A 24662-nucleotide genomic window follows, 5' to 3' on the forward strand; every position below is an offset into this window, starting at 1 on the left:
TAAATCACCTTACTTCTTCTCAGAGGAGAGAAATAATAAAGGAGAAAACTATAAAAGCATGAATGAATGGTAAATTCAACAAAGATTTTGAAAAGCAAAACACTTCCCCAAACCATCCCTTCAAAATTCCAATTAACTACTATTTTTTTTTTTTTTTTTTTGGACAGGCAGAGTGGATAGTGAGAGAGAGAGACAGAGAGAAAGGTCTTCCTTTGCCGTTGGTTCACCCTCCAATGGCCGCCGCGGCCCGTGCACTGCGGCCGGCGCACCGCGCTGATGCGAAGGCAGGAGCCAGGTGCTTATCCTGGTCTCCCATGGGGTGCAGGGCCCAAGCACTTGGGCCATCCTCCACTGCACTCCCTGGCCACAGCAGAGAGCTGGCCTGGAAGAGGGGCAACCGGGATAGAATCCAGCGCCCCGACCGGGACTAGAACCCAGTGTGCTGGCGCCGCAAGGCAGAGGATTAGCCTACTGAGCCGCAACGCCGGCTCCAATTACTTACTATTGTACTACAATAAAGTTATGTACTTTACAGAAAATAGTGAAAATTATCAAACCACAAACTCCAGAGATCTGTCTTAGAAACCATTCCAGGCCAATGCCTACAATGTAGTTTCACATTTTGCAGCCTACTGACAGCCAAGTGGTCTTTTTCACCATCATTTTTAGGAATGTGACTGACCTCAGCACACATGAGCATGCAGCAGAACCGCTAATCGATGCTGGAAAAGAGAAAATAGGGCATCAGCATCGTGGCACAGTGGATTAAGGCTCTCCTGAAATGCCAGCATCCCATATGAGAGCCAGTTCAAGTCCTGTCTGCTCCACTTCCAGGAAGTAGCCTGAGAAGGGCAGCGGATGATGGCCTAAGTGTTTGGGCCCCTGCAGCCACGCAGGAGACCCAGAAGTTCCGGGCTTCTGGCTTCAGCATGGCCCAGCTCCAGCCAATGCAGCCATTTTGGGAGTGAACCAGTGGATTGGAAGACTTCTCTGTCTCTCCTTCTCTCTCTTTCAAATGAACAAAATCATCCTTTTAAAAAAAATGAGAGAAAATAGTCCTGAAAATATTAGCTACAAAACCGCACACTCAGTCATATATTTTCTAAGATTTATCAGAGATTATAATTCTTTCATCCTTATCAGTTGAATTCAGATTTGATCTAAAAATGAGGCATTTGTTAGAAAATGAAGAATGAATGTTTTTACAAAGAAAAAAAGAAATTATACTATGATACCATGCTTCCCCATGCTACAGTTTTGATCAAAACTTGCAAGAGGGACAGGCATTTGGCATAGCCTTTATGATGCTTTACAGTACCCACATCCCAGATCAGAGTGCCTGGGTTCAAATCCTGCCTCTGCTTATGATCCAGCTTCCTGCTAATGAGCACCTGGAGGCAGCAGGTGATGGTTCAAGTCCTGAGTCCCTACCATCCACATAAGAATCTTGGGCTGAATTCGAGGCTCTGGCTTTGGCCTGGCATAGCCTTGGCTTTTGAGGGCGCTTGGGGAGTGAACCAGCAAATCAAAGCACTCTCTCTGCCTTTCAAATACAATGAAAATAAAAAGATTTTTTAAAAATCTTGGGTTCAGACATTATCATTAATGTTTGAGGCTAATGGCATACATTCTCCTTACAAGAAGCTTAAATAATGTTTTTTAAAAGATTTTATTTAATTTATTTGAAAGGTAGAGTTACAGACAGTGAGAGAGAGAGAGACAGAGAGAAAGGTCTTCCTTCCGTTGGTTCACTCCCTAAATGACTGTAATGGCTGGAGCTGCGCCAATCCGAAGCTAGGAGCCAGGAGCTTCTTCCCAGTCTCCCATGTGGGTGCAGGGGCCCAGGGACTTGGGCTATCCTCTACTGCTTTCCCAGACCATAGCAGAGAGCTGGATCGGAAGAGGAGCAGCCGGAACTAGAACCAGCGCCCATAAGGGATGCCGGCAACACAAGCAGGAGATTAACCTACTGCACCACAGCGCCAGCCCCTAAATAATATGTTAAATTAGAATAGATAAGGGCCCCGGCGCAGCGGCTCACTAGGCTAAATCCTCCGCCTTGTGGCGCCAGCACACCGGCTTCTAGTCCCGGTCGGGGCGCCGGATTCTGTCCCGGTTGCCCCTCTTCCAGGCCAGCTCTCTGCTGTGGCCAGGGAGTGCAGTGGAGGATGGCCCAAGTCCTTGGGCCCTGCACCCCATGGGAGACCAGGAGAAGCACCTGGCTCCTGCCATCGGATCAGCGCAGTGCACCAGCCGCAGCGGCCATTGGAGGGTGAACCAACGGCAAAAGGAAGACCTTTCTCTCTGTCTCTCTCTCACTGTTCACTCTGCCTGTCAAAAAAAAAAAAAAAAAAATAGAATAGATAAGAAGAAAAAGTGACATTTAGTTATATATTTTCTTTAACTCTTATTTGGAATAATTTTAGAAATGAACAGTCCATTTCTTTTTTTTTTTTTTTTTTTTTTTTTTGCCAGCTAGAGTTAGACAGTGAGAGAGAGAGAGACATAGGTGCTTCTCCTGGTCTCCCATGAGGGTACAGGGCCCAAGGAATTGGGCCATCCTTCACTGCTCTCCCAGGCCACAGCAGAGAGCTGGACTGGAAGAGGAGCAACCGGGACAGAATCTGGCGCCCCAACCGGGACTAAAACCCAGGGTGTCGGCGCTGCAGGCGGAGGATTAGCCAATAACCTGCAGTGCCGGCTGAACAGTCCATTTCATATTCATCCTACTTTCAACTGTCTTTGTCAACATCCTGGTTCAATTCCTTTTCCACTTGATCTTTTATTATTAGATAATGCTTTCCTTGTCCCATTTCAATTCCCTACACCCACCATCAGATTACTCTCCAAGACATATCTGATCACACTATCCTCACATCCAGATCCTTTCAACAGCTTACAGTGCCATCTAAATGAAGAACACATTTTCAGTCTGGCTTTCATGATCTGGCACAATCCAACTTAACAAATGTTTCTAGTCTTCTTGCAATTTTCCAATAGTTAACCTCAGACTTTTCTGTGTCTGTTTCTTTATGTAGATACTTCTGTCTACTTGGATGATCCCCTTACTCCATTTCTTGTTGAAATACTGTCCCCTGCTTCAAGGTTTATCTCTACCACAAAAGCATCCCTGATTGTTATAAGTCATGTGTTTCCCCATCTTCAATATTACTTTCTTTATGGCCCTTCACTCAGCCTATTATCTAATAGTCATTTACTTCATACCAAGGGCAAAGTCTAAATTGCATGCTTCTTGAGAGAAGAAAGAAAAAAAAGACATTTATGTTGTCTTGCAAAGGTGGGAAAAGTCTTCCTATTGACAGAGTAGAACACATTTCCAAAAACTTTTCACAATTCAAAATTAAATCAGCAACCTTACCAAAAGAAGTGCTATACATTATCAGAAGATATACAGTGAGGAGCAGCAAAGCATCGTGTTACTTTTCAAACATGGCTAAGCAATCTGTTATCCCCATCAATACACCAAGTGAATAATAAAGTATAATATACTTGGATAATGCCTCACTAAGACAAGAAGGGTTCACACAAGGGTGTTTTTCCTACTGCAGAACAGAAATCTGGAATGATTACAGCCTAGGCTAGCTGAGAGATGCTCTTGGAGAATTGACTTCCATGTCACTCAGCTTACCAGAAAGCACTCAAGCACACTCAAGCGCAGTCGGGAGGTCACTTGGCTCTACGTACTTGCAAATGATAAACAGATAGGCAGCAGGGAGGGTATTAAAACTCCTATTAAATGGCAAAAGGGGCTTTTCACAATAGATAGAATCCTACTTCCATGTTGCTGGTACTATCTACATTCGTGTGTCTCTGAGGAACTTTTGGGAGTTGCATAGTTATTCTCTCAGGGAAAAGTGTATTATCATCTGCTGCAAGTTACTATATCCTTTGCCACTGAAAAGCCCATGCTCTAATTGTTTCTATTATGGGCTGAATTAACTTCTCCACAATTTGTAGGCTGAAGTACTAATCACCAGTAGCTCTGATTCTGACCTTATTTAGATATAGGGTTACTGCAGATAAAAAAAAATTAGATAAGGTCACACTGGAGTAGGGTAGATCTCATTCAATAGGATCTGTGTTTTGTATAAAAAGTGGAAACTTCATCACAGACAAGCATACAAGGAGAATGCCATTTAAAGATGAAGATGAGATTGGGATGATGTTTCACAAGCCAAGGAACTCCAAAGACTGCCGACAACCACCTAAGGCTAAGCGAGAGGTTGGGATGGATTCTTCTTCACAGTCCTTTGGTGGAACCAACCCCACCAACACCTTGATCTTAGACTCTTGGCCTCCAGAACTGTGAGACCATAAATGTCTGTTGTTTAAGCTATGCAGTTTGGGAAATTTGATGTGGTCATCATAGGAAACCTATGAAGTGTCTCCTGGGGTATTTCCATGTATCATATCAACAGTTCCATGACAACCACACACCTCTTTAAGTAACAAAACTTCTTAAAAATAAGTGTTGTATTCACTCAACAAACATGTGGCCTCACTGTGCAGCCACTAAGCACAGAGTACTCAGACAGACTGACATGGTCCTTGCCTTCATGCAGGATACAGCATAATGAGGATAGCTGACAACAAACCATAATTAGACAATAAAATTATAATTGTATAATAGTAAAAATGACACAGTTTCTTTCCTCTGTAAACAGAGGATGGAGTGCACATTCGGTAAAGTGGTTAAGACACAACTGGGAAGCCCACATCCCATATCAGAGTGACTAGATTCAATTCCTGGCTATGTTTCAGATTCCAGCTTTCTGCTAATACGCACTGTGGGAAACAGTAGGTGATGGCTCAAGTAATTGGGTTTCTGCCACCCATGTGGAAGACCCAGTTTAAGTTCCTGGCTTTTCCTTCATCCTGTCTGAGCTGTTACTGACATTTGGGGAGGGAACCAGTGGATGGTCAACAGCATATAAATAGGACTCACTAAATCAAGTCCCTTAGGACCAGACTTGTATCTCTGACCTGACTGTTTCCAGCTCCAGCTCGAAACCAATCAGGAACAAGGAGCATTCCCCAAACTGCACATATGCCCAACAGTCAAGGGCAACCAATATGTGACCTTCCTGGAGTGGCAGCAATGAGAAACAACACCAATTTTGAGCATGTAATGTATAAAAAAAAAACAACTATGCCTGTGCAGTACACCGAGCCAGGGGCAAACCAAAATGTGCTGTGCAAAGGGGAATGATGCAGAACTTCAAGAAAGGTACAGACTAAAGTGTCATATGCTGAGGGGTAACCACCACATCTTCCCAGTCCCACAAATGCACCTGTTCAGCTTCCAGTGGTGAGCCACTTGGAGGAAACTCATTCCACCATACTATAGCCATAAGCCCCCAGAAAACCTCGTTTGGTTTGCACACTGGTCTCTTTGTCTTTACAGGTGAGCAAATTAGGTCAGTAACAGTGGGAGTTCTGTGTCTCTTTCTCTCTCTCTCCCCCTCTCATTCTGCCTCTCTGAATCTTAAATTGATGAAAATAAATAAATAAGTAAATTTTAAACAGAGGGCATCAGATATATTTAATTGTGCTAGATAACTCCAGACCATCACTCTAGAAGCTCACTGTAGTTTGATGCCTTTCTTTGTTTTTGCTCCTATTTTAGACACCATAGTTTTGGCTACCATCAGGTCATGCTTTTATCTTCCTGTCCCTCTGCTCACTTCCTCCAATATGCTCATTTCTCAATAGGAGCTCTCATTTACTATGTAACAAAAAGAAAAAAAAATGCTACAAATGAGAACTGTAGATTTAGCTTTAATTCTTTCCAATTTTTAAGTTTTCAAAAAAAATTTTTCCCCAATAGGATTCTGGCACAAGCTCTGTGGTGGAAAGTTATTCTACATAAACTAGGTGTTACTGAGTAAGTTTACTGTCTTACTTTGGCATTAACTTGCCTGGAAAATATTTATATCCTTTCAAAGGCAATGTAATGCAGGAATACTAGAAAAAAATTTTCATTTCAGAAATTCCATTTTCTGCATCAGAATACCAATGGTTACTTAAGGAATAAATACTACTTTAAATCAAAATTATATCATTTATGATACAATTATAAAATTATAAAATATAATTGAATATATATCAAAATTATCATTTATGATATAATGTATAAAAAATACAAGGCATGTGGGGGCCGGTGCTGTGGCACAGAAGGTGAAAGCCCCAGTCTGAAGCGCAGGCATCCCATATGGGTGCGGGTTCAAGTCCCAGCTGCTCCACTTTCAATGGAGCTCCCTGACAATGCACCTGGGAAAGCAGTGGAGGATGGCCCAGGTCCTTGGGCCCCTGCACCTATGTGGGAGACGTGAAGAAGCTACTGGCTCCTGGCTTCAGATTGGCTCAGCTCCAGCCACTGTGGTGATTTAGGGAGTGAACCAGTGGATGGAAGACCTCTCTCTCTCTCTCTCTCTCTACCTCTCTCTGTAACTCTTTCAAATAAATAAAATAAATCTTAAAATAATAGTAATAATACAAGGCATGCTTTTGTTATCTAATTGTGAATCATATCACCAAACAACAAAAATACAGGGTAAAAATCACATAACAATTGGAAAACCAAGACAAAATTTTTCTGTAGTGTTTAATAAATTCTACCCACCTCTTATGCATATCCAACAGTCATCCTTTTTATTGTGGTTTTTAAGTTCTTCTTCAGTTACTTCAATTAGCCTGCCTTTCAATCCTGTTAAGTCCTTTCCACTTTTGGTCAGTCGAATCCAATCCATAAGACTTCGGCCCTGTTTTAAAGGAACCTAAAAAAAGAAAAAAAGGAAGAAACAAATTTGGTTTCTTCACATTGGTTGCTTCCCTACTGTTTGTCTTCAGCCTACCTTCACGATTCTTAGTCTCACTTAAAAATACAATAAAACTCAAATCTCACAATTCTACAAATCCTCTTATAGCTTTAGGAGGCTGTCAAAATTGCTTTTGCTATACTAGCATTATAAATATAACACTACTTAAAATACCTAGGATCTGAGGAAGAGCTTAGAAATTTGTCACACAAATTTGCACTAAATGGTCTGGTCCAGGTTCTATCACTAATATTGTATATGTAATAGTCATTAACTCGAACCAAAAATTTTCTTCACCTTTAAAATCGAAACAAGTTTGATAGCAGAGAAGATAAATGATTGGCTAAAACTGATTGTCAATATAAATGAGACATTAGAAATCATCAGGTAGCAATCTGTTTGCTATGAACCCACTGGGAAACAAGGTTTATCAAATATCAGAAAAGTAACAAAACTGTGAAATTATTAAAAGGAGCTGGCAAACAATGGCCAGGCCTACCCTTCCAACATCTTTATACAGCCCTGAGGTAAGAACAGTTTGGACATATGGTAGTGGTGAAGAGACTGAAACCTTCCAAAGCCTTCAGTGGCTAAATACAGTAGACCCTTATCTGCAGGGATATGTTCCAAGACCCCCAGAGGATGCTTGAAACGGCTGATAGTACTGAACCTTATATATTCTAGGTTTTCCCCAGACATACATTTCTTTTCCTTTATCATGATTTCATATAGACCATTCATTCTTTCCATAGATGTTAGCAACCTCAGCATGTGATTGTTTTTCTTTTCTTTTTAAGTCAATAATGTTCACCTTTTCATCTGAAGGAAGCACATTATGGCTTCTCTTTGGCATATCTGCATGACCAGTATCGTTACTCTTGCATTTGGGACATTACTGAATAAAATAAAAGTTACTTAAACACAAGGCACTGGGAAACCAAGGCAGTCAATCTGATACTCAAGACAGCTACAAAGTGAATGAAGTCTGTCATATACAGTGTAGATATGCTGAACAAAGGAATGACTCACAGAGCAGGAGGGCCAGAGCCAGATTTAACCATGCTATACAGAAAAGTGTACAACCTCAAACTCATGAACTGAAATTTTCCATCTAATATTTTTGGACATTGGTTGACTGCAGATAACTGACACCATAGAAAGCAAAATCAAAGAGAAGGGGAAACTACCGTATACTGTACTTACTATCTGGCTCTTAGCAAAAAAAAATAAATAAAAGTATGTCAGTCAACCAGTCAACCCCTCCCTGCCTAGAGGATTTACTAACAGGATGGTCTGGGTTCTTGTTTTGTTTTACAAATACATCTTCAAGACTTTTACAACAGAGCCTTAAAGCTTGGTATGCTTTTAATATGTCCACTGAAAAGCATGCACTGAAAACTGAATTCCCAATACAACAACGTTCAGATATGGGGCCTAATGGGATGTGTTTCAGTCCTGAGGACTCCACACTCATGAATGGATTAATGCTAAATATGAAAGAGACTGAGACTTCAGGTTCAATGTCTTGCTCTCTCTTACCAAGTGATGCCCTCTGCAAGGAGGTCCTTGCAAATGCAGGCCCCTTGACCTTGGGCTTTCCAGTCTCCAGAACTGTAAAAAATAAATCTTTGTTCTTTATAAATCACCCAGTCTTAGGTATTCTGTTATAGCAACACAAAATCGACTAAGAGGTGTTTCTTGTATTTTACCCAGTTGAGAATACCTACTGGAAAATTTTCCATACATCTCTAAGGAACAGGACTACTGTATAAAAACTGTCTTAACAAGTTTGTAACACAGTACCAGGACAATATCTAATGTACAGTATGCAAATTAAAGGAAGATTATAGATCTTACTCTTCTGTTTTAGGCATCCATTTTTCTTCCAAATTCTATCTCATCAATCTACAACATCCCACTCTGATCATCATGGAAACTCTGTGCCTCTTATGAGTAATGAATAAAGTATAAAAAACCAATCTTTCCCATCTCAAACCAAAATCACTATCCCCCTCCATTCCATAATCCAAAAGGTAATCTTTTGGAATGAAAATCTAGTCATGGGAGTCAGTGCTATGGTGCAGCAAGTTAAGCCAATACCAGCAACACCAACATTCCATACGAGTGCTGCTTGAGTCCTGGCTGCCCCACTTCTGATCCAGGTCCCTGCTAATGTGCCCGGGGAAAACAGCAGAAGACGGTCCAAGTTCTTAGGCCCCTGCCACCCACATGGGAGACCCAATGGAGTTGCAGGCTTCTGATATCAGCCAGGCCCAGCCCCAGCCATTGTAGCCATTTGGGGAATGAACCAGTGAATGGAAGATATCCCTCTGCCCAACCTCTACTCCATTCTCCCTCTCTTTCTGTAACTCTGTCTTTCAAATAAATAAATAACTCTTTTTTAAAATCTAATCATGGAACCTGTTTGATCCAATTGCTTCCAACATTACCTTATAATAATGTCGTTATATTCTCTAGTAGTTTATCAAATCTTTCACAATCTGGTCAATTTTCCTTTACTAGATAGAAGTTTTAACTTTAACTCTTTCACATTATATACTTTAGTCAAAGGAGAACTGATTTTTTTTAATATTTACTTATTTGAAAGGCAAAAGTTACAGAAAAAAAAATAGGTAGAGAATGAGGTCTTCCATCCACGGGCTCACTCCCCAGATAGCTGCAAAATCTGAGGCTGGGACGGCGGAAGCCAGGAGCCCAGAGCTTCTTCCAGGTCTCTCACAGCAGGGCCCAAGGATTTGGGCCATCTTCCGCTGCTTTCCCAGGTGCATTAGCAGGAGCTGGGTCAGAAGTAGAGCAGCCAGGATTCAACTAGCGCCCATATGGGATGCCAGCACTACAGACAGCAGCTTAACCTGCCATGCCACAGTGCCAGCCCCAAATTGATTCTTTGATAGCTATCAAGCACCTATTTATAAGTACAAATTTCTCTACCTGGATCAACCTCCCTCACTCATTATTTCTCCAGAAGTCTTCTCTCACCCCCACACATTTTGTGGTCGGGATGGTTATGGTACTCATGGCATTGGAACTGTGAATTTACTAGTCCATGCAGTCTATGAGATGAAATTCCTTGAAATCAGAAACTACATCTTCAGAATATGGTAGGTTCCCAGAAAGCACTTATGTACCACTGTTAGTAGAAATAATAATAACTACCACATACTGAGTGCATACTTTGTGTCAAAGTCAAATCTGTAAGATTTGAACAAAAAGCTCAATGCAAATAGCATTTACCACACCACTACCAAAGCTGTACAAACAGAAGTCGTATCTCATTTAATCCCAGGAACAATCCTATAAAACTGGTACTGTTATTCCCATTTACAAATGAGGAAACTGACTCAGAGATAAAGTAGTGAATCTGGAGAAAGAATCTGGGGCATTTACTCAAAAGTTTACATTTTTAACAATTTTAACAGATGAGTACAACCTCTTCACATAAGTTCCATTTCCTCAACTTCTAACCCATCTCATCTAACCCCGCCTCAGCTTCTAACACATCCAACATCATCTGTTTCACAAAGAGAGGGAAAAAAAGAATAGAGTTGGAATCTTCCTTTGAATTGTATTATAATCATATTTTGTTCTTTTTGGATCTGAAGACTCACCTTTACCACCACCACCTGTTACTTCTGCCTTTGCCTTTAAGTTTTTGCCTTTACACGGATGCTGAGAATATGGTTGGGGTTTTAACGAAGAAGAGAGCAGTAACTCATATTCTAATTCAGAGATTTGCTCTGGAAAGGTTCTATTAATCTGTCAAGTATGTATTTTAAAGAGAGAAACAGGCCAAACCTCAGGGAGGACACATAATAGATGACTTGTATGGTAAACAACAGCAATAAATGATATGTCACAGCCAGAATCACATCACAAATAAGCCCAGAGAGTAAGGCAACACTTCACAGCCAGTTTTATTTTCTGAGTGGGAATAATTCATAGTATCACTGTGAGGATTAAACGATAATCCACGTAAAGCACTCAACATACATCAGTAAGCAAACCCTGTTGTTGTTGTTATTAGTATTATTATTATGTTTAGGATTAAAGACCTGTGAAAAGCTAATGAAAACCAGAGATCCCTGAACCCCTATTCTGATCTAGGATCAGAACTCTAGGTCTAAGTGAAGAATAATAATAAAATCAATGAGGGTTCCAAATGATGCAGATGCAAAGGATTCAGAAACGAAAAGAGTGTCTCAAGCGGATGTCTCAGAAATAAAACAGGCAGGTGTAGTAACACAATGAGAAACTAAGAAATAACTGAAGCGAGCAACATTCACCTTGCAATTTCTTGGTAACTTGGCAAATATAGAATACACGTGTAACACTTGTTGCTAACAGTAATACACTCAAGAAAAACTCAAGAGAATTATATTTAATGTCAAAGTCAGCCAGTGGGATCAGCAGAAAAGGCACTGGAGAAAGTTACCGGAGAAAGAAAGGCAGTGTGACTTTAGAACCGTTCGGAAGTTTGTGGACAATTGTCCCTGCTTCTCCAAGAGTCCCCAGCCTTACAGGGATGGCCACTGTCGCTACTGCACAGCTTTTCCCTTTCTCTAGGGAACCCACAGCACTCCCACGGCTGCAAAGGAGGATAGATTGAGGGAAGAAACCCAATACTGAGTACCTACAATGCGGCAAGCACAGTGCATGGTCCTGTCATACAAATCTGAATTCAAATAGCGGGAAAGGACTTGGAGCTGACAGAGAGCGGCTAGCAGGTGAGAAGCAAGGAAGTTCTAGGAGTTCGAGGACATGAGACGCCGCAGGATCAGAGAGAGGTCGGCAGCAAAGGCAGGAGGGCATGAAGGCTACAGAGTGGCACAGGAGGTGGGAGCGGGCGTGTCAGCAGCTAACAGACCGTGCAGGAACGCAGAACGCCGGCGGAAGGCGAGCTCCGGGTTAGGCTGGCCGTGTAGCTCGCTTACCTTGCTACGCCTCCCAGAGGCGATGCGTTGCTGCGAGCTGGAGGCCGGGAAGGACTGGGAAGGGACGTTGAGCATCCTGGACCCTGTCCCGGGCCCTGCCCGGGGTCCGCCGCCGCCAGATAAGCTCGTTCTGGGGCTCAACTCTCAGAACAGTACTCCCGCTCCGGCTCTGCGGCCGGGCAGAGGCCAAGCCCCTGACCCACTTCCGGGGTCACCGGGGGTGAGACACGCCATGACGCAGCACGTCCGCGAAGGGCGGGGCCAACGGGACGGCGGGAACGCCGGCGGAGGTGGAACCGGGGAAAGTACGCATGCTCAGTTACTCTTGCGTCCTGAACTTCAGCACTAGAGGGAGGTGACAGCTATCTCGTGGAAGTCTTAACAGTGAAGCTGTTCCTTAGCCCTGGTGCTGACCGGGTCTGAGTATTCAGAATGCCAGTGTCTGTCCATGTTAAGCAGTACCACCATACTACTTGGAATACAGAAATAAAATAACACCATAAAAGCATTATGATTGCTCTGAAATTCTCCCTTGTAAAGTACTAGGCTGTGCAAGGAGAACCTCACACCTTTAAGTGTCAAGGTATCAAGTGCCGACAGCCAGCACTGGGTGTAAGAAGAAAACTTCACTTTTCAGTGAAATATGTGAGTAAATCTCCTCCTGCTCCCATCTTCCCTGGAAGTTGCAGCTCACCCCTAACTGATGTTGATCACATCAAGCACATCTGGTCTGGATGCCATCCCTGCCCTTAACGACTGAGTGGGGTTGTGCCAAGTTGCTTTGCTATCTTAAAGCCTCATGCTCCCCATCTGCACAATGGCCAGAGTAAAGGGTCATATGTAAACTGTAGGGCAGTGCCTGGCTAACAGTAGGTACTCAATAAATGGCAGTGGATCTCTGTACTATTCCAACATATTCATGAGATAAGCACAAACACTGTGAAGGGAAATACAAGTCCCTAATGCTCCAAGTCCATATGGGTGGCCTGCTGCATTTTGTGTACACACACAGAGACCCTGAGAAGAGAATTCAATAAAAGCAGCTTTTAAGAGGAGACACATAAGTAACCTTCCTCATGATCCTTTCACTAACTTCGCCTGCTGAACAGATCCTCATGGCTGAAACCTCCTCCATTACAATTACCTAGTCCATAAAATGCCTGGAAATCAAAGTTGTTTGTAGCGCCTTTTATATTAGAATGTGGCAGGCATTTGATGCAGTGATTATATGCCATTTGGGGTACCCACATCCCATACCAGAGTACCAGCTCCTCCCCACCCCATGCAGTTTTCTCCCTGCTACCTTTGTGGGAGACCCAGATTGAGTTCCTGGCTCCTGGCATCTGCCAGGCCCAGCTCATGCTCACTCTCTCTCCAAAATCAAATAAAAATAAATAGGAATGAAGAGTGTGCCACTGTATGTGACCACTCATTAAGAGGCATTACTTAGTCAGCTAATCACCTCTGACCTTCATCTCTACCCATTAATATTCTGGAATGGTAAAGAAATATTATTTGCAATTGGAATGCTTACTTTGAAAAGACTGTATGTACGCTAAAAGAACTTCATAACCATGTTATACTACATTACTTTGGAAATTGTTTTCTCCCATTAAGTGGTGATGCATTCATCTACAAGTATCTAGGAGAAAAACTCACTACGGATTTCACTTCCCATGAGAAAAAAATTACATGGGAATATCAAAAGCAAGGAACTAAAGCAAAGGAAATGTGATAATATCAAAGATTGTTTCATAGCTGCCAAATTCCTTAGCTCTTCCTTGGGCAAAAATTAGACAATACTATCAAATTCTGGCCTTTAGACTCCATGTAAAATGTTCCATTTAAATGTTGTTTTAATTTTGGGGATTTCTCATGCAGTATGATACATACTGAAGACCAACGCTATGAATGTACTTCAAAAAATTCACTGAAAATGGAATTAAAATTTAAGTTTATTTTGGTACAAAAATGATTTCTGAAATCCATGCACATGAGTATTTTGCTACTGAATTTAAGGATAGCAGAATTATTACAATAAGAGTTACTTTATTCACTTATTTAAAATTCCTAAAATTTAAGAGCCCTAAGATTGATTCCCTTTCTCAGTTATGATTTAAAGTGTTTTCCACCATCTTCCATCAAGAACATAGTAATAAGTGTGTGACTGATAAAATAAGGTTATTTTCAGTATTATCTAGTAAGACAATATTAATATATAACCACAACATCCAATAGGGACCAGCAGCAAACAGCTGATGTTACAAGGTCCAGTCTTAAAAATTAAATACTATAATTTGCAAAAGTGTAACTCAAGGGAAATTTGTAATTTAATGAACACACCAAAATTATAGTTTACAAACCCCAAATATAATACAAATAAGACATTTATAGCATCTTTTTAAAATTCAAACATTTAATTCTAGTGTAGGGATTTTAAAAAGGCCACACTACCATAGTAATTATAAAATATTCCATTTTATTAATAGTTTATATACAAATAAATTAGTTTGAAAGGATTATAATACATTTGTACACTAAATTTAAATCTTGTAACCTTGAATGTCATCAAAAGTAACTAATCAGATTGATTTTCACAGGTCAGTTCCTCAATTTCATCTTCACTATCTGAATCTTCATAAAATGAAATTGTGGCTTGAATTGGAAAATTTTTCAGAAGAGCTTCTGCTTCTTGATATAAGTAATCATAACACTTTGATCTGGGCCAAAACAGTCTGAAAAAAGTAGACAACATAATAGGCTTTATTTTCCCCCCACACACAGAATCCTTACACTCATGAAACAGTGAAATTTCAAGAGCTCCATATATTTAACAACTGATGTATGCATTTTCATCATGGAGTTTACTTGCTAAATTGTCAACAACTGGCAGACTTTAAAATTTTATCCAAGCTGAAGCTATAAAGGTATAAGATCAATGTTTGGCTTACTTCAATAATTATGGATGTATTTATTCTTAACAAATATACAACAAGGTTTACTTTCAACTTCTAGGTCATTTGGAAAAAGAATCCTACCACTAAACCAGAACTTCTGATGAATTTATAAACTTTATAAAGATGACAAAATACTTGTACCTTATACAAAGGTGGAAACTGCCTACTATTTTGCTTAAAATTCATATTAACTCATGGATGTAGCCAATTTAAGTTTATGAAAGTACAAAAAGCCATATTTAAGTTTGTCTTTGTACTAACCAACTCGAGGTTAGAAAGGCTATCTCTAACTCAGTCTACCTGATCTGCCTCACTTCTCTCCATTCAACTAAATTTAGCAACACAATCCTGATATTGAGAAATGATGCACATTTCATACATATAATTTGCATATGATTACCTCAGAATTTTAAAAATCTGACAAATATTAATCTTGCCATCTGGCTCCCTATTGTTTTTCATCCGAGGAAAAGAAAGGAAGAGAGATTGGGCTGAATTACCAACTACAGTGCAGTCATTTTAGCATAGGATAAATTGCCCTGTGTATCCATATAATAGAATGATTTTAACAGAAGTTATATTATGTTCAGTATGTTTCATCTTAAAAGGCAGAAAAATAGGCTACTTAGTTTATAAATGTGTCTAGAATTTTCATTACTAGTTTCTAATTTTGATACTTAAATAAATAACTATGATTTAGTCATTGGATACCCATTATGGTGATTCCTTATGCTAACATAGTAGATAATTCAAAGATGAGTAAATCATGGTCCCTACCCTCAAGAAGTTGACAACTGAATAAAAAGAATAAGAAACATACCAGTCAAAACAGAAATTAATAAAAATGAAATAAAGAGAAATACAATTAAATTGTAACAGTTCAGACAACAAAGGAATGACTCATATAGGAAACATTTTCTGATAAATTTCTGGAACTGTCAAAGCCAAAAAATCCAGTTAAGCTGTTACCACCCTCTGCTCAGAATTGCTCAGTGTGAAGCACTTTTCTACCAGGGACTCCATACTGCCCTGAAATATTGCTGTTCCTATTCTTCTCAGGCCTTGCTGGCTCTCCTCCTCTGCATGCTGGGTAGATGGTGGCCTCTCCTTTAGGGCTTCACTGGGAATGTTCACCCCTCCCTCTACACTCCCTAGAATGACCCGCGCCTCAGCCCTGATTTCCCAACCCACTTCCCACAGGCTCCATGGTCTCTGTGGCTACTTCCGACATTACATAGGGGCCCCCGAGTTATGTATGTAGCTCCTACAGATATCTCTATTTGGATGCCCCAAGGGCACGTTAAATATAATAAGTAGAAAATTGAGCTCATTTTGCTCCCAAAATCTGTTTCAAGTTCTAATTTCCATTCTTAGTACAGCATTCACCTGATAACTAGCCACGAACTTGGGAGCCATTCTGGCTTTTTACCTCTCCGTCACCTACCATATCCAATTCATTACAAACTCCACTCTATTTTGCTATCTAAATATTCCTCAAATTCATTCAGTCCCCACATCACTCCCAAAGTCTTAGAACGGCTCATCATTTCTCACCTGATTTAGAAGCAATGGCAATGGCTTCCAATCCCGCGTTGCTCTAAGCCTGTACATCATTCTTTAGTGGGTTTTGTTTTTTTTTTTTTTTGAATTTGGAAACATAAATATGATCACACTGCCCTTCTAGATAATCCTTTGGGTAACCACCAATGCCACTACAGAGTAAAGTCCGTGGTTTCTCAATGCCACACACAAGATCAAGATAAAGCAAGGTGTTCAAGACCTGGCCTCCCACCACCCTGCAGCAATGACCACAGCTTCTCACACCCACATTCTAGCCCTTTGGATCTCCAGAATTATCCGTGCTGTACTACATCCCTGCATCTCTTTTCCTATGCTGTTCCCTTGGGTCCCACGCCTCAACCATCTGGCTAACTTCTTCAAGACCATCCAGGTAATCACAACCTTGACACATCCGTTCCCTATTCCTCAATGCTCCCCTTGGCAGGCAGGCACTTAGTTGTAAAACCGACCAAACTAAGCTCCATGACAACGCTTCCCACCTGCTGTATTTTTCCCTACTCTTTCATTATTGCCGGCAGCATGGTAGGAAATTAACATGAATTGGCTACTACTTGCTGTTTATAAACACCTACACTTAACAGGCATCCTGTAGCTCTGCCTTTAACAGCTGTCTGAATGGAGCACACTGCAGAATTAACTTTTCATGTGAATAAAAGCTATAAAGAATCTCAAACAAAGGCTGACTTCATGTGGCTAACAGCAGTAAACTGGGGCCTGTTTGCAGTAAACAGTGAACTCAAGTAACTTTTCACCCCATTGTGTGATCACCTTTAGTAATCTTAAGGATTTCCATTACATTTCTATGTTCTTTTCTATGTCGACTTTGATTTGCTGAGACACTGCAACCGTTAACCCCATTCTTCCTTCTGTTACTTGCAAGGCAGTAACATACACCCTCTGCCTGGTGGGAGCCCAGTTTTATTCGGCCCCTTTGGGATAAACCGTGAAACTGTTTTCGAAGGTGTAGACGTCACCTTTGTTTTACTCTAGCATGCACTTGCCCTCTTCGTACTCCTTCAGCACTGACTGCGTGTGCAGGAGCTCCCACGCTTCTCATTTCTATGAGTAACGGACCGCCACGACTGCCAGAGGCAGTCACCTTGAAGAAAGCTTGTGCAAGAGAGGAAAACTGCAAGGGCCGCTGCTGAGTGCGGGTGCCGTGCCCTGGGCTCCTCGCGGGGCTGGATGGGGCGAGACCTCCGTGGAGGCTTGACACTCACCTGACTGGGTGTCGATACTGGGAAAGCTTTCCCGAGTCTTCGGTCATTCCGGGGCCACAGGGTACCTGGGGGCAAAAGGAGAGGGATCCCAGTTACCAACCTCCTCGTCTAGAACCTGGAATCGTCCACCGTGCCCCAGGGGATGTGATCCTGTCCCCATACCCCTACCCCAAACCCCCATCTCCCCAAGGCTCCCATTCAGTATTGTCCCACTGCATGGACACCGACAGGGCTACCGGCGGGTGCGATCTTCAGCGAGGGGCAGGCGGAGTGTGCGTCTCCCTCCGAGCCCCGCATCCCCAGCAACGGTGCAGCCACTGCACCCCGCGGAGTCGCGGCTTCCTCACCTCTTCCGCAGGGAGGGGCGGCACCTGCTCCTCTTCCTCGCCTCGGGGTTCCTGCCACGGTCTCCAGAAACCTGCAGGCCTGCAGGATGGGGAACACAAGGTGCGCAAAGGAGACGTGAGCCCAGCCCCGGGAGAAGCCGCCGCGTCGCGCGCGCGGCGGGCTGGGGACCGGGAGCGAGGGGAGGAGCTGGGGCGGCGCGCGCGGGAGGCACGGCGTGGTGGCTGCGCGCAGGGCCGCGCGGAGGGGCCGTACCCCGACTCCGCGCTCCTGCGCCACGCTGGGCCGTCGAGGGCCGCGGGCGCCGGGTGGCGGCTGCGGCAGCGCGCGCGCTCGCAGGCCCCGTTCTCCTCAGCGTTCTCCGCCTTCTCCGCGCTCGCTGCGGTCTCCATGGCGCGGTCCGGCTCGGCGCCAGCCGCAGGCATTGCCCGCGGAGCCGAGCTTTATAAAAGCCCTCGCGGCCTCTGCGCGTGCGGAGCTTTGTGCTCTCTCCGCCCCCTCCCCGCGTAAACAAAAAGGCTGCGCGTGAAAGCTTACCGCGCCCGGCCCCGGGTGTGAACGCGTGCAGCTCCCAAATGGCCGGGAAGGTGTTCTTCCCAGCGAGTGTTAATCGCCGGTCGACACTTGGCTTTGGTGAAAAACATCGCTCGCCCGCCCGAGCGGCCAATTTCCATGTGAAGAGCTTAGGAGGAGATGAAATTAAGTGACTCTACACGTTTTGTGTATTTCTGCAAAAGGGCCAAGTGGCTGGGGATTGCGTGACTCATCCCACGGCTCTTTGACCTTTGGCAAATGCAGCTGGGTTTTCCAAAAAACGGGAGGGATGCAGACCAAAATGAAAGGGAATGGTTTCCCTTCCTCTCTCTGACACTTTTTTTTTAAAGGTTCAGTGGTCTCCTTAAGAAAGAATGTTGGCTATTTTGTTTAAAAATGTATTGATTAATTGGATGCATAGATCTGCCTATTTGTAGGTCATTAAAAATTATTGGCAGCAAGAGATGAATTGTGAAAGACTGAGTGTTCCAGCAAGAGTGCCAAGGGCGAGTCATGTGAGTTGAGCGTATAAAACTATCATCTTATTCCGTAGTTTTGTGATTTTTTTTTCCCCAACATCTTGTGAGTATCTCTCTACAATAAGTCTGTATACCTTGGTCACTATTTGGCATTTTGTCACGCAGTGACAACTAGAAGATTCTTTTCTGGGGGCAAGGAGTGTCTGAAAGGATATTGAAATCTAGAAAAACGTATGATGCGATACATAAAAAAGTTAGTCAATCTGTTTGTGCCCGTAATCGAACTCGGTAAAAAGTGTTTTGCCTCAAAGGAAAGATGATATATAAATGTTTATAAGTTTCTTCAAAATATTTTACATAATGGAGCAGAACTTTCTTTTGAAAGTTGTGGATTAAAATCATGAACATAAATGATAGTGTCTTGTATTCATTCTGTTACTGTACAGGAAAATAATCCACCTAATTTATACCTAAAGGGCTGTACTGATCTACTTGGCAGGAAGGTGAGAGACAGTTTGCTTCAGAAAATGAAATCAGTGAGAATGCACACCTAACACAATGCCCTTGAGTTATTGTTAGATTAAGTAAAATAAAACTTATAAGGTGCTGTTGCAGTGTCAGACATATAGTAAACCATCACCAGATCTTTTTTTTTTTTTTTTTTTTTTTGACAGGCAGAGTGGACAGTGTGAGAGAGAGAGAGAAAAAGGTCTTCCTTTTCCGTTGGTTCACCCTCCAATGGCCGGCGCACTGAGGCCGGCGCACCACGCTGATCCGAAGGCAGGAGCCAGGTACTTATCCTGGTCTCCCATGGGGTGGAGGGCCCAAGCACTTGGGCCATCCTCCACTGCACTCCCTGGCCACAGCAGAGAGCTGGCCTGGAAGAGGGGCAACCGGGACTAGAACCCAGCGTGCTGGCGCTGCAAGGCAGAGGATTAGCCTATTGAGCTGAGGCGCCAGCCCTTAGATCTTAAACTGTTTTAAAATTATAAGCCCTTTATAGATGTTAAGCTATTGAATGAAATCGCTTATTATTTCAGTTGCATGAACTTTTTTTAAAGATTTTTAATTTATTTATTTGAGAGGCAGAAATACAGAGCATGAGAGACAAAGGTCTTCCATGTACTAGTTCACTCCCCAAATGGCCACAAACAGCGAGAGCTGGGCTAATCCAAAGCCAGGAGCCAGGAGCTTCAAGGAGTTGGGCCATCTTCCACTGCTTTCCCAGACCAGAAGGGACAGCTGGAGCAGAAGTGGAGCAGCTGGGACACAAACCGGCACTCATATGGGAAGCTGGCGCCCCAGGCAGAGGCTTAACCTACTATGCCACAACACCAACCCCTTGCATGAACATATTTGAGGTTTTGGAATGTGCTAAATACTGTATGAAATCTAACAGTGAATAAAATACTCCCTCATCCTACGTTATGTGGCCATTACAATGGTCACATGAACAAGGATCTTTTTAATGTGACCTATTCCTTTTAGACAGAGAAGTGACACACAGGAGACTTAGACATCTCTGTCAGATAACCAGAAAAGCCTATTAGCATAAATAAAACCTAATTTGAGATTTCTAGAAGAATCAAGTAATAAAATCATCCATGTATGTGGTACAGGAATGGGAGAAGAAGGAACAGGTAATCGCTGGAGCAGAGATGTCACTGAAGAAATACAAAGGGTTTTGACTACTGACAATCTAATTTGCTGTTCTAGGACATTCCAAATGGATTCTTTAAGCTTTGGTGGACGATTTAAATCAGAACAGTGTAATGGTCATAGTTTGCATTTTATAAAATTCACTCTGGGAGACATAGAAGATGGATTTAGGGAAGACTGCTACTGACAACAAGATCATTTCACTGGGGTGGAGAATGTCCAGCCTGTGGACCATATAAGGCCTGCAAAATCATTTGTTCTGTCCTGACAAAGCAACTGCAGGCAGGACTCACAATTCAATAAATCTATACCAGGCTAATTTTTCAGTTGATAATTTTTTATGGTCCATGAATGACATAAATATTCAAATGGCCTTTGGTAGACAAAAGGTTCCCCACCCCTGATTTCAAAGATCACTGCCATCTAGGCAAGAGGTAGTAAATTAGCAAATGTATGCTAGGCATGGTCATGAATGAATAGATTTGACAGACACTTGAGAAATAGAATCTGCAAAACCACCTGAGTCATTAGCTATGGACAGACATAAAAATGGGGTTTAGCTGTCCTCTCGGGTTTCCATTCTTGACCAGGGAGATGATGATGGTGTGAAGACAAAGAAAATGGAAAGTAGGAGAGACAGCAGGTAAGATTATTTGTTGTTGTTTTATTCTTTTAATGGTACATAGGGAAAACTAATGAATTTGCTTTTAAGTATTGGATCAGAATGGGCTGGACTATACAATACTAACATATACCTTCAAAGTTCTATAGCCTTAAAAAGCAAAGATTTGTTTCTCATTCATGCTGTATGTTCATTTTGGTTGGTGGGAGATCTGTTCCATAGCACCTTCACTTACAATGCAAGCTGATGGAGCCTCTTCCCCCTGGAATGTGTGCCAACTTTCAAAGATTTCTGCCCAGAAGTGACACACATCACCTCCAATACATTTTACTGCTCAAAACAAATCATAGGACACACCTCAACTCAAAGGAATGATGAAGTTCAATGCCACTGTAAGCCCAGATGTTGCTGATAAGGGATGCCAATGTTCCAAGCAGCAACCCAAGTTGGCCTCTATACATATATTGAAGCTGATTTCCAGTGTGGCCAAGGTCAAATACTATGTTTCTTTCCCTTTTTTGCATAATTTTGTCATTTATATCAAAGATGGGGTCTGTTAGCTAAACCATGAAGCTTTGCTAGAAAAAGAGAACAACTAATATAATTTCAGGGACATTCTATTTATTATTTTATCATTATATATGGGCTTATCAATCAAGCTTTATGTAGTATAAGGACGTAAAGTCTTGTAAATTAAATATAATGAAATATGGCGGGAGGGAGGGGTACGGGCAGTGCTGTGGTATAATGGGTAAAGCCTTTGCCTACGACACCACAATGCCACATGTGCACTGGTTTGAGTCCCAGCTGCTCCTCTTCTGATCTAGCTCCCTGCTATGGCCTGAGAAAGCAGTGGAAGATGGCCTAGTGCATGGGCCCCTCACCGCTGTGGGAAACCAGAAAGAAGCTCCTGGCTCCTAGCTTTGTATCGGACCAGCTCTGGCCATCGTAGCCATTTGGGGAGTCAACCAGCACATGGAAGACCTCTCTTTGTCTTTCCCTCTCTCTCTGTAACTCTGCCTCTCAAATAAATAAATAAATAAATCCTTAAAAAAAGAAAAAAAATACAGAATCACGTAACAACCTAAGGTATAACATATTCATGTTATAGTTTAGATTTATTTCCGAATTTGTCCTGAGTCCATTAGAGCACTTTAAAATATGTGCTTTTTGTAACATATCAACACACTTTTCATAACACAGAAATATATGTAGTATATTAGGATTAAAATTCTACAAAATTTATTTATTCAACAAGTACTTAGTGAACATCTGCTATGTGCCAGGTAGTGTTCTAGGAGCTTGGGATACAGCAATGAGCAAAAGTGATGAAATCCCACACTACATTCTAACAGACATATGTCATAAAGCTTTATTTCACTACAAGAAACTATCATAAACTCATCTTATATGTGGTACATGTGTGCCTTATGTGTGTGTTCTGGATCTTTGCATGACTACAAGATAAGAGAAAGAATGTATACTCTAGAGAATAAGTACTTAGGTTATGGTCCCTGAGAAGGAAGAAAGAAAGAAATCAAGACCACACTTTCAAATGCAGGGGAGCAGGCATTTGTCCTAGCAGTTAAGACAGCAGCAGCAGCATGCCTGAGTTCAGTTCCTGGCTCCAGCTCGTAACTCTAGCCTCCCACCAGAGTAGACCTGAGAGCCAGGGACACTGGCTTGAGTAATTGGATTCCTGGATTGTGTTCCCAGCTCCTGCCCCAGCCCATAGCCCAGCCCCATGTGGTAGCATTTGGAGAGTGAACTAGTAGACGGGAACTCTCTATCTCCATGGCATTCATATTCTCCGTAGCGTGTGCACACACAGACACACACACCCACACATAGACATACACCATTACCTTTCTACCTGTCTGCCTCTCAAATGACAAAGCAAAGTTTACAAAATGGTTATGAGTTTCTGTATTTTCTGGAAAACAATAACAAATGAAAAGTAGAATTGGAACTTTGAATATGATGTGGTGCTATCCTACTCTTTTCGATGCACAGGATGACCTCAGCTGGGATGTGACTTATTCCCCACTTACAAACTGAGGTGGAGAACAGACGTGTGAAGGAATGTGGGGAACATAATGACTCACAGCTGCTGCTGCCACCATGTGCCTCCTGAGTCAGGCCAGTGCTGCTGGTAACAAGAACAGGGCTAGTCTCAGTTCCTACAATTCCCCTCTGTTTCATGACTTTAGGAATATTATTTAAGGAAAACTGTGATACCTGCCTAATTAGCTACACTCCTTTGCAAAAAACTTGTGCATACAAAATGTGCTCCTTACTGTAAATTTACAATGTTATAAAACAGTGCTCATTTGTATGCAAAATATTCATTTCTGTTTGAATGCCAACAGAGTCAATTTTATTAACATTTTCAGTATTTTACTTACATTATGGTTCCACACAGAAAAATTGTGAAAAATTGAATACAAAGTCCTAAACATTACATGTATTGGAGATCTTTAAAGGAAAAATATTCTGAAGCTAGATTATGGGGATGATTGCACAATTCTGTAAATTTACTAAATGTCACGAACTTGCGTAGCTAAAATGGATGAATTTTCTGATACACAAGATATATCTCAATATATCTTCAATGTGACTTTAAAGGGCCGATTTTCAGTAGGTCTGAGCTTGAACTAAAACACTGCACTGAGGATCAAACCTATTTTCAATGTTTCCAGTTTGCATCTTGTGTAGAGAAAGTGATTATTCAAATGTCTCTGATGCCGTGAGAATTTGTGCTGAAGCACTCGCAGCGCCTGTTTACGCCGGTGTCTGCGCCCTTCCAGGCAGCAGTGCTGCAGTGCAGTCTGGAGTCTGCCTGTGTGTGCTCGGATTCGTGGAGCTCAGAACAAGTTTGTTAGAAAAGCTTGTGCAGCTTCCAAGCTGTGGAGGGCACATTTACTGTCATTTTGTCCAAATACAGGCCCTCAGAGGCCACTGCAAAAGGAGCATTTCCATCACTCTAACTTGAGATTGAACCAAGAGCGAGCAAGAAAGCCCAAGTGACTATGCATTTCCTTGTGATTGTTCACAGATTAAACACAAGACTGTGTTCTGAACTCACCAGTAACTTGATCTAGCTTTTCCCTTACAAACGGATTGGAACTTCTCTGGTCAACATTTTATGCCAATAAAATTTCATATGAGACCCCTGATTAAAAAAGAAGTCTTTCGTTTGAGGAGTGAAAAGTGGCATTTCCAGGCTTCAGGCATGAGAATCTTCCCAGGTTTAAGATAAAGATAACAGTTGTGGTCAAAACTGACTTAGAACTGAGCAGAGCTAGTGTGTGTTGTTTTAAAGCAAGAAGGTGCTCACAGATGGCTCAGAGAGAGATTTAGCAAGTCTGTGCTAATCACACTCATACATGGGAATATCTCCCCCGAAAGCAGCCACATCTCAATGTGGCTTGCTTTCTTGGTCAGTGACAACAAGAAAGTATAATTAATTGCCTA

At 42.2% G+C, this 24662-nt stretch overlaps 2 protein-coding genes across 8 annotated transcripts in view; both read right to left on the bottom strand.

The window, feature by feature from the left end:
- Positions 1-12028, bottom strand: part of CYB5R4 (cytochrome b5 reductase 4) — a 183825-nt gene extending 171797 nt beyond the window's left edge. For 3 of the 6 annotated variants that reach the window (XM_070073824.1, XM_070073822.1, XM_070073823.1), the window contains exons 1-2: positions 11792-12025; positions 6644-6797 (exon numbers count right to left, since the gene is read on the bottom strand). In XM_070073824.1, coding sequence (XP_069929925.1) covers positions 6644-6797; positions 11792-11866 — 229 coding nt within the window. In that variant the 5' untranslated portion in view covers positions 11867-12025. Of the gene's footprint in view, positions 1-6643; positions 6798-10468; positions 10585-11791 lie in introns of those variants that run through there. The other 3 variants (XM_008263160.4, XM_008263159.4, XM_070073825.1) reach the window with 2 other exon arrangements.
- A 2222-nt stretch (positions 12029-14250) lies between these two features.
- Positions 14251-18634, bottom strand: RIPPLY2 (ripply transcriptional repressor 2). 2 transcript variants are annotated; one of them, XM_051854518.2, is made up of 4 exons: positions 18432-18634; positions 17897-17975; positions 17550-17614; positions 14251-14526 (listed from the first exon to the last, which is right to left on the bottom strand). In XM_051854518.2, the coding sequence occupies exons 1-4, from the start codon at positions 18566-18568 to the stop codon at positions 14370-14372; spliced, it is 438 nt and encodes a 145-aa protein (XP_051710478.2). In that variant the 5' UTR covers positions 18569-18634; the 3' UTR covers positions 14251-14369. The 2 variants fall into 2 exon arrangements, with proteins under 2 accessions (XP_051710478.2, XP_008261509.2); XM_008263287.4 differs by lacking the exon at positions 18432-18634 and adding an exon at positions 18150-18389.
- Between the last annotated feature and the right edge of the window lie 6028 nt (positions 18635-24662).

Source organism: Oryctolagus cuniculus, chromosome 5 (genome assembly GCF_964237555.1).
Source record: "Oryctolagus cuniculus chromosome 5, mOryCun1.1, whole genome shotgun sequence".
In the NCBI taxonomy this organism is placed as follows: Eukaryota; Metazoa; Chordata; class Mammalia; order Lagomorpha; family Leporidae; genus Oryctolagus; species Oryctolagus cuniculus.